This window comes from Catharus ustulatus, chromosome 6 (genome assembly GCF_009819885.2).
Source record: "Catharus ustulatus isolate bCatUst1 chromosome 6, bCatUst1.pri.v2, whole genome shotgun sequence".
Classification (NCBI taxonomy): domain Eukaryota; kingdom Metazoa; phylum Chordata; class Aves; order Passeriformes; family Turdidae; genus Catharus; species Catharus ustulatus.
Genome location: NC_046226.1, coordinates 53,573,808 through 53,583,166, shown reverse-complemented (window position 1 = coordinate 53,583,166; position 9,359 = coordinate 53,573,808). Strand labels below are relative to the sequence as shown.

Below are 9,359 nucleotides of genomic sequence, written 5' to 3'. Positions count from 1 at the left end.
TATGGGCTGCTCTATCTAAACTGGTGATTGAAAATTCAATGCTAAGTTCAATTCAAAATATTTAAATAATTATGTTAAATACTTGGGAAGACTTTTCATAATATTATTTTTTCCCCTTACCGTTTCTAGTCCTAGTTTTCTATATCCTGGCTTTTTACAAGAATTTATTGTATTTTTAATTAGGAAGATAGCCCCGTAATCATTCTCAACTTGGGTACTATACCTGGAAGTTTGAATTTCCCCAGGCTATTCTCTGTGCATGACTAAGTAGAAGAGAATGCTGTGGCAGTTCTCCAGGAGCATTATCCACCTCTTTTTTGGCTCTTTTGGCTGATTTTTTTTCTTGCAGTGGTTTTACACACCAGAGCATCAATAACTATAAAGACTCAAGTGGGTTTTTGGTGGAGTTTATTACAGTGCTTCAAATCTTTAATCAAAGTAGAAGGTGAAGCCACACATTTGTAGTAGGAAAAGGAGCTTGGGCAGAAATTTATTCCATTATCCAGCGGAAAGGAGAGAGAAGCAAAAGAAGAGAAAAAAGGAAAAGGTGGGGGGGAAAGACAAGGAAATGCGAGGGACTGGAGAGGATTAAAGAGGAGGGAAAAAGGAGAGCAAAAAGACAAGGAGAGAGAGAAGGAAGAGGAGAACAGTAGGGTGGGGGAAAAGAAAAAGAGGAAAAGCAAACACAAAGGCAGACGAGGGGCAGGGAAGCGCCCCCGTCCCGCCCCGCTCCGCGCCCGGCGCTTCCCGCGCTCCCCCTCAGGCGCCGCCGGGGGCGGGGCTGCGCCTGCGCGCGCGGTCACGTGAGGCGGCGGCGGGAGCGCCCGAACGGCCGGAGCGGGGCCGCGGTGAGAGACGGGATCGGGACCGGGAATGGGGACGGGGAGCGGGGACAGGGATCAGAGAGGGTCCGGGCCGGCCCGCGGGACTCCCCCGGTGCCCCCCCGGTGCGGGGAGCGGCCGCGGGGGCCGGAGGGGCGTTGGCGGAGCGGGGTGGGAAGGCCGTCAGGTGTGGGGAGCCGCGAAACAAAGGGCTGGAGTGGAGCACAGTGGGGGGACACGGCGGGGGGGATCCCAGGAGGGCCAGATGGCCTGGGAGGTGCTGCTGGCCGGGCCTCCGGTTAGGTTGGAGTCATGGAATGGCCATGAAGTTCCACCCCCTGCCATGGGCAGGGACACCTTCAACTATCCCAGCTTGCTCCAAGCCCCACCCAGCCTGGCCTTGGACACTTCCAGGCATCCAGGAGCAGCTCAGCTTCTCTGTGCCAAAGCCTCAGCACCCTCAGAGGGAAGAAATTCTCCCCCTTATTCAATGTAAATTTTCCCTGTGAGTTTGAATCCATTCCCCCTTGTCCTGTCATTATAATATTCACATTGTGTTATATCCCAAGTGTGTGAATTCCCTTGTATCCTTCAGTTTCCCATGACAGCTCCTGCCTGCCATCCTGCTCAGCAATCCCAGGGGTGGTACAGATCCTCTGCAGGGTCTTCCAGCCTTTTCCAAGGTGTTTGTGGCTGTCCTGAGGACAAGCCCTGGGGCACAGCCCAGTCCCAACATCAGGGGCCGGTTCAGAGGACTTTTCCAGCTTTAGTAACTCCATGATTCTGATTCGTGACTGCATAACTTATTGCTGAAAGGGAACTCTGAAATGTTTGGTTCCTTCCAGGGTGTCCTGGGCCGTGGCTGCCATGGCCATGCAGATGCAGCTCGAGGCCAGCGCAGACACCTCAGTGGAGGAGGAGAGCTTTGGGCCACAGCTCATATCCAGGCTGGAGGTAGGCAAGGAGTTACCTCTGGAGGAAGTTTTCCATAGATGGACTCGCTGCTCTTTTCCCTAGAACAGAATCCAGTGGTGGTTTGGGTTAGAAGGAACCTTAAAAGCTCATCCCGTTCCACCCCATGCCATGGGGATGGAACCTTTCACTATTCCAGGTTGCTCCAAGCCCTGTCCATCCTGGCATTGAGCATTTCCTGGCTCTCCACCAGGGCCTCACCACCTTGACAGAGAATAATTCCTTACCTAAACCTTTTACTTTAAAAACAAGATGAAATTGAAAACTCTGTTGCTAAATTCTTACTTGTGTCCTGTTAAAAAAAAACCAAAACAAAACAAAAAATAAAACCAACCAAACAAAAAACCTAGAAATACCCAAAAATACAAACATGTGTCATTTTTCCTCTCTGCATCCCTCCCTTCCAGCAATGTGGCATAAATGCCAACGATGTGAAGAAGCTGGAAGAGGCTGGATTTCACACAGTGGAGGCTGTGGCTTATGCACCAAAGAAGGAGCTGCTGAACATTAAAGGCATCAGCGAAGCCAAAGCCGACAAAATCTTGGTAAGGATGTTCTGGAACTTTAACCCAAGATACTCCACAATTTTATTTCTGCTGGCTGAAGGCATTGTGGTGAATTTGGAAGGCCTCCCAAGGGCAGTAAGGGTGATTAGAAGTGTGACATGACTTGTGATGGGAAAAGGCAAAACGCACCAGGACAGGACTGAGCTGAACAGGTGGGGGACAAGGGGAAGATATTTCCTTAAAACATCAAAAAGGGATGTTGGAGCTTTTTCTTGGAGCAGAATTTCAGTTCTGTTCAGAGGTACCAACTAGTGCAAGGTCTATGAAATGTGCATGGAATGATAGAGGCACCTCTCCATAAGGCAGGAAATATTAATTACTGGGGGATTAATGAATGGCATGAGCTCTCCTGTCACTGCTCACTTGGGTTTTCCCTCAGGCTGAGGCAGCCAAACTGGTTCCCATGGGCTTCACCACAGCCACAGAATTCCACCAGAGGCGGTCAGAGATCATCCAGATCACCACTGGCTCCAAAGAGCTGGATAAGTTGCTTCAAGGTCAGCATTTTATTATTGCTCTTTCCTGCTTAACCTCTGTTATTGGGGTGGGGTTTTCCCATGAGTGGGATCCTTGCACAGAACCACGCATGGTAAGTCCTGGCTGGATGAAAAACCTCTAGGACTGCTCTTGAATAATTGCTTTTATTTTAGAAGCTGCAGAAATAGCTTTTGGTCATGATGCAAGACCCAGAGCTGTCCATTTTTGGATGTTTCTGGTTTATTTAAGTCCATGATGCGTTTAGGGAAAACAAAACCAGGCATCACCATCTCCCCATTCCTCTGATAATCCAAAAATGAAAACAACTAATTTCAGCTCTTCAGCATCTTTAGTAACACCCATGAACTTCTCAACCACAGCATGAACAAACCTCATGATGACAAGCAGTTTTCCCTCTTAGCTTTGAAACTTTCAGCCAAATTCAGTGTCTAACTGAGTCTCTGTAAATGTAATGTTTTGTATGTGAGATAGAGACATAGATGATATGTGTAGCATGTGACTTTTTAAGTTTTAATAATAATTATTATTGTTACTTTCCCTTCAGGAGGAATAGAAACAGGGTCCATAACAGAATTATTTGGGGAATTCCGGACTGGGAAGACGCAGCTGTGTCACACCTTGGCCGTCACCTGTCAGGTGGGGGGTTCACCTCATTGCAATCCAATATCCAGACCCCACAGCCCTGGGATATTTGCTAATTTGGGCACTTTCTTTGACTTTCTAAGTGTTTATTCCTGTCTAGAGCTTGCTATTCCCTAAAATATTAGAGGCTCAGCCTTAATTTGATCGTTCAGTTGACTCCTTAAACTTCCCAGCTCAAAGCTGAGCGCCTGTCATCTTGTGTGGAGTCATGGAATGCTGGAATGGTTTGGGTGGGAAGGGACTTTAAAGCCCATCAGTTCCATGGGCAGGGACATCTTCCACTATCCCAGCTCGCTCCAAGTCCTGTCCAACCTGGCCTTGGGCACTTCCAGGGATCCAGGGCAGCCACAGCTTCTCTGGGCAACCTGTGCCAGGCCCTCCTCACCCTCCCAGGGAAGAATTTCTTCCCAATATCCCATCTATCCCTGCCCTGTGTTAGTGGGAAGCCATTCCCCCTTGTCCTGGCACTCCAGCGTGACAGGAACTACAAAAGGAAGGTGTCAGCAGTGGGGACCAGGGATCTTTCCTCTCACCTTTCCCAGCTAAATGGGACTTTAATCACAATAACTTGGGTTATTATTTGATGTATGAGCTCAGTGAGGGCATGTGGCAATGTCTGCTGTATTTATGGATGCTTTATTCCATGTTCATTCCTTCCCTTCTCCTTCAGCTCCCCATAGACCGCGGGGGCGGCGAGGGGAAAGCCATGTACATCGACACGGAGGGGACCTTCCGTCCTGAGCGGCTCCTGGCCGTGGCTGAAAGGTCTGTGAGTGGAAGACAGGAATAGATGGACTCACAACTCAGTTGGAAAACGTTTTCCACAGGTCCTGGAGGTTGATCTGGCAGGTGTTCCCTTTGGAAAGCTCTGGTGTTGCTGTTCCTCTCCTGTCCCTGCCACTCTCTCCCCACAGCTCTCGTGTCATTGTCCCTCAGCATGAGGTGATTTCCTCTCTTTTGCTACTGGAAAGGACTGAGAGCTTCCCAAGCAGCTGGGACAGGACTGGCTGGATCCTGTCAGTTCTTCCTGAAGGGAATTTGATCTAATCCTGCTGGCTTCTCCCACAGCAAGGACTGCTCCCATGTTCCCTAGCACCAGGGAATATTTGGCAGCCAAGTGAAGGAGAGGAAGTGAAATGATGTTTGCAGCAAGCACAGGTGTGTCTGTGCTGGCTGTGTACAGAGCCCTTGGAATCATGGAATTGTTCAGGCTGGAGGAGCCCTAGGAGATCCCTGTGTTCCCTGGTGCTGCTGAGGCCACCACTGTCCCATGTCCCCAAGTGCCACATCCACACTGCCTTAAACCCCTCCAGGGTGGGGCCTCCACCACTGCCCTGGGCAGCTGTGCCAGGGCTGGACAACCTTTCCTCTAAGAGACTAGCCAATATCCAGCTTAAACCACCCCTGGGACCACATGAGGCCTTTTCCTTTTATCCATTTCAAATGGTTCCAATCATTCCATTCTCTTTTCATCACCATGGGTAGCATTTTTCCATTTGTTTTTATCTCTGCCAGGGATGTGAGTTTTAATTCCAGTCTTTTGGCAAAGCCCTTGGCTAACTGCTGTGGATGAAGCTGTCACTCAAGGTTCATCCCTTTATTTTCCCTGATTTTGCAGGTATGGCCTGTCTGGCAGTGATGTCCTGGACAACGTGGCCTATGCTCGGGGCTTTAACACCGACCACCAGACCCAGCTGCTGTACCAGGCCTCAGCCATGATGGCTGAGTCACGGTAATTACACCGATTTCATGGATTTTGTCCCCACCTGGGATTAGCCTTTGGCTTCTCCAGGGAGCCAGCTTGCTCCATGGGCAGTCAGGTGTCAGCAGCACGTCCTGCTGGTGGAATTCCGGGTGCCAGCCTGAGGAACAACTTGGAAACTCAGTAGAACTGTGGTTAGAAACAGTGCTGATGACTTCCAAGCTCCCAGTAGAGCTGGGCAGGGATTGGAACTGACACTTAGAGCCCTGCCTGCCCTTCCCAGGTACGCTCTGCTGATCGTGGACAGCGCCACGGCCCTGTACCGCACGGATTACTCGGGAAGGGGGGAGCTCTCCGCCAGGCAGATGCACCTGGCCAGGTTCCTGCGGATGCTGCTGCGCCTGGCGGACGAGGTGAGCACCCACTGGGCTTCATGTCATGGGCTGATGCTGGCCAAACCCCAGGCACCCTTCTCTGCACTGGACAGAGGAGAGAAAATGTTATGGACACCAGGAGTGCCTCTATGTGTCCTTTTTCCTGCTTTTTTGTTCTGATTGTGGGAGATAATAATTGGGTTTGGGTTGTTTCCCCTGCAGTTTGGCGTGGCTGTTGTCATCACAAACCAGGTGGTGGCACAGGTAGATGGAGCTGCCATGTTTGCTGCAGATCCCAAAAAGCCCATTGGAGGCAATATCATCGCTCATGCTTCCACCACCAGGTGAGACAAGAGATGTCATATCACAGGGGCCTGGGTTGGGAATGTTCCATGGAATTGGCCAAGTAGCTTTTACTTCTGGGGTTTCCATAGCCTGTCCATGGCAGACCCAGCCTTGGCTTCAGCTCAGCGCCACTCTGGGCCCTCAGTCCCCAGGGAAATGAATGTCTCAGGCAGTTCACACGGCTCTGTTCACTCCTCTGTGGATTAGGATGATTTTCTGGGAGCAGGCTGTCCCTCCTGACCTGTTTCCTTCCCTGTCCCTGGCAGGCTGTACCTGCGGAAAGGCCGAGGGGAGACCAGGATCTGTAAAATCTACGACTCTCCGTGTCTTCCCGAGGCTGAAGCCATGTTTGCTATCAATGCCGACGGAGTGGGAGATGCTAAAGACTGAAAACTCCTTTTCTTCCCCTGAATCCCAAGACTGTGTCTGTAAGAGCTCCTTTCCTGGTGGCACTTTAGGGACACTTCCCAAGGCAGTGGGAGCTGTGCTGTGTCAGGTGGGAACGTCGGGGCACACGGAGCGCAGCCGGAGCTGTGGGGAAGGGATCTCCCTGTGCTGCAGGCACAGTGAGCTCCGTGTGCTCCTGGGCAGCATTCCCATGGCACCAGACCCTGCGTGTTTCCCTGCATCCCACCGTGACACGGGGCAGCAGAATCTTGGTGGCCACAGGTGGGACCTTGGTGAATTGGAAGCAAAGCTGAAGGTTTGTCCACTAAGAGAAGTGGTGATTTGTAAACCAAAGCAGAGTGCTGTTCCACGAGGGGTTTGGGATTGGTGATAGTCCCAATCCATAATCTTTCTGTTCATTTTCTTTTGGATGCTGCAGCCTGCTGGGCCGGGGGAGCTTCTTCCTGTACATTTCTGTTTAATTTTCTGTATTTTGTTAATTCTCTGTGGAAATCTGCTTTTAATAAAAAGCCCCTGAGGATACTGATGAGATCCCAGGTTCCTGGGATTCACAGGTGTGTGCTCAGACCAAGGATTGTTCTGGCTGGCAGAAGCTGCACCAATCCCCCAGGAATCTCAGTCTGGGATTGTCTTTTCTCCTAGTTCTCCTCAGTTTGGGGGTGCAGTGCAGCCCTGCCCTGTGGATCTCCTAGAAGAGTTTTGGGGTTGAAAAGATTATTTTCTACTCTGCAATATTTCTCTAGAACTTGATTAAAAAGACTAAAACTGTATCAATGTGGTTTTAATTGGCTCATTTGCATTGGTTAATTAAAGCAAATCATTGAGAAGGGGGTTGAGCACCCCTTCGTTGGAGCTGGCAGCTCTGCTTTATTGTCTCTTCATTCTGCGAATTTCTTTTAATTATCTCTTAAGCAATCACTGCAATTAAGATACACAGTGAGGAGAACAGCATTGCTGCCCTGCTGGATTGGGAAATCCGAGTGCAATTCCATGGAGAGATTGAGGGGGTGGGGAGCTGAGCCTCAGGCTGGGTTTTGGCAGCAGGAATGGGGTGAGGAGGGGAGAGGGGAGATCCCCCAAAGCTGGTTAAAGCAAATTCTGCTGGGTTTGGGTGCCCCCACCCCAAAAAAGGATCCTGGTTAAAGGGGGCTTGAGGAAGCAGCGGGAGGTGCTGGAGGGGCTGTGCTGGAACCCCAAACCCTGGCCAGGGACGGTGGGCAGTGCCAGGTCCACAGGGACACTATGGAGGGGCTGTGCTGGGATCCCCAAATTCCAGCCAGGAATGCTGGGCACTGCCAGACCTCTGGGACACTGCCTGATTCAGAGAGATTTCCCATTATTTTCTCTCAGACTCAGCACCTGGCAGCTCACTGGAGTCCCACAGGCTGAAAATCCCATGAGATCAGCTGGAATCCCAGCCAATCACACAGAAATCAGTCTGGGACAGTAAACCAGCTTTTTCACAGATTTATTTTTCCCAATGTATTTTAATTTAAAGCAGAACATTCCCCTCCCACGTACCCCAACCCCATATCCTTTAATTTTGGGGCTTCTCTATGAGAATTATCTGCCTATGCTGGATAAATTCTAAAAAGATTCCTCCAGCCAAGGGGCTCTGGGGCCCCGTGGGGCTCACTCCTGCTTGGGCTGCTCATCCCACACCTGCCAGTGTGACTCAATGCTCTGCTTCCCCTACCACTTTCCCTGTGGCTCACACTCTCCACTGGAAAAAAACTCTGGGTTTAAACAGCCAGTGAAAACTGTTTATTTCCAGAGCACAGGATACTCTGAGTTGGAAAGAGCCACAAGAATCATCAAGTCAAATGATGGTAAGTCATTGGCCCATCTGGGCATTGTCCTGGTCAGGGTGTAAGACCTTAAACTGCACATTGATCTGGGGGATGTAACTGGGATTCCAGCAGGGAATTTATTGTGTCACAAATAAAACTATTCCAGCACTGCCAAGGTTGGGAGCTGCTGCTTCACCACACGGTGTCAGCAACAGAGAGAAAACACAAAATGTGTGTCCAAAACCAAGGATAAAATTATTCCTCCTGCTTTTAGTGGGACCAGGGCTAATTCTGCCCTGGAACAACACAGAATTTCTCCCCCAGACCCCCAGAGAGCCCTCAAAAAGCCAAAGTGCAGCAGGGAAGGAAGGAAAGGCAGCTCTGCCTCACCTGCTGGGAGCAGCACAGGTCCTGCTGCTCCTGGGGACTGGGAACGAGTCTGGAGCCAAAAGCACCTTCCCAGGCTGGAGGGGCTTTCCCAAAGCACCACTCTGGGAAGCAAAGGGCTATGGAAGACATGGAGTGGGAATTTACAGTAATAATCATAACATTGGGAAAGAGCAGCAATGGAAGCAAGCCTAACTCCAAGGGAGCTGGAAGGATGCTGAGCTTTAACGAGGTTTGAATGAGGCAGCATCTCCTGGGATCTCTGAAGCACAGCTCCAGGTCTGGGATTCCAGGAGCAGTGCAAATTCCCACTGTCCAATCCCTGGATTTGCCTCCTGCCAGCACTCAGCACCTCGGGCACGTTTGGCTCAGGAGATGCACTGAATAAACCCAGGGCACATAAACAAACCTTCTCCATAAGGACAGCCCCAGGGAATACACAACCATTCCTATGCCAAACGAACCAGCAGCCAGTTTTTGGCGAGAGACTCCAGACTCTTGTCTCCCTCCCTGGCTGTAAAACACTTGCAGAGGCTTTGGGGTTCATACAAGCTTGTCAGGATTTGGATATTTCATTTAAATTCCATTCATATACTAAGGAATTGGAAGTGTCCCAAAGGCACCTCCACTCACACTTTAATTTTGAGCCCTCTACCACGGATGAATTTGGATGTTCTTTTGTTAGGAACACCCCACCTCTGCTTCTTTAGGCATCTTCATGTGGGAGATAAAATAAATGTGGACAAATGTTTGGAATGCAGCTTCCAAATCAAGTTCCCTGCTAGGAAACTACTCCAGCTCTAGGAAGCTACTGTGACACAGATCAACCAGAGGAACATCTTGAAAAGAAATG

The 9,359-nt window shown here is 50.2% G+C and overlaps 1 protein-coding gene across 2 annotated transcripts; it reads left to right on the top strand.

The window, feature by feature from the left end:
- Positions 1–776: 776 nt before the first annotated feature.
- RAD51 (RAD51 recombinase) lies at positions 777–7,153 on the top strand. Of its 2 annotated transcripts, XM_033063868.1 has the most exons (10): positions 777–848; positions 1,668–1,776; positions 2,202–2,339; positions 2,740–2,857; positions 3,403–3,494; positions 4,171–4,265; positions 5,119–5,232; positions 5,486–5,615; positions 5,799–5,920; positions 6,188–7,153. In XM_033063868.1, exons 2-10 carry the CDS (start codon positions 1,690–1,692, stop codon positions 6,309–6,311), a joined length of 1,020 nt encoding a protein of 339 aa, XP_032919759.1. In that variant the 5' UTR covers positions 777–848; positions 1,668–1,689; the 3' UTR covers positions 6,312–7,153. The 2 variants fall into 2 exon arrangements, with proteins under 2 accessions (XP_032919759.1, XP_032919760.1); XM_033063869.2 differs by lacking the exon at positions 777–848 and having other exon boundaries at positions 1,216–1,776.
- The last annotated feature ends 2,206 nt before the right edge of the window (positions 7,154–9,359 follow it).

Coding starts and splice junctions, on each gene's coding strand:
- RAD51 (XM_033063868.1), top strand. CDS start 1,690: ATGGCCATGCAGATGCAGCTCGAGGCCAGCGCAGACACCTCAGTGGAG. Junction 2,340..2,739: donor CCAAAGCCGACAAAATCTTG/GTAAGGATGTTC, acceptor GTTTTCCCTCAG/GCTGAGGCAGCCAAACTGGT. Junction 3,495..4,170: donor CCTTGGCCGTCACCTGTCAG/GTGGGGGGTTCA, acceptor CTTCTCCTTCAG/CTCCCCATAGACCGCGGGGG.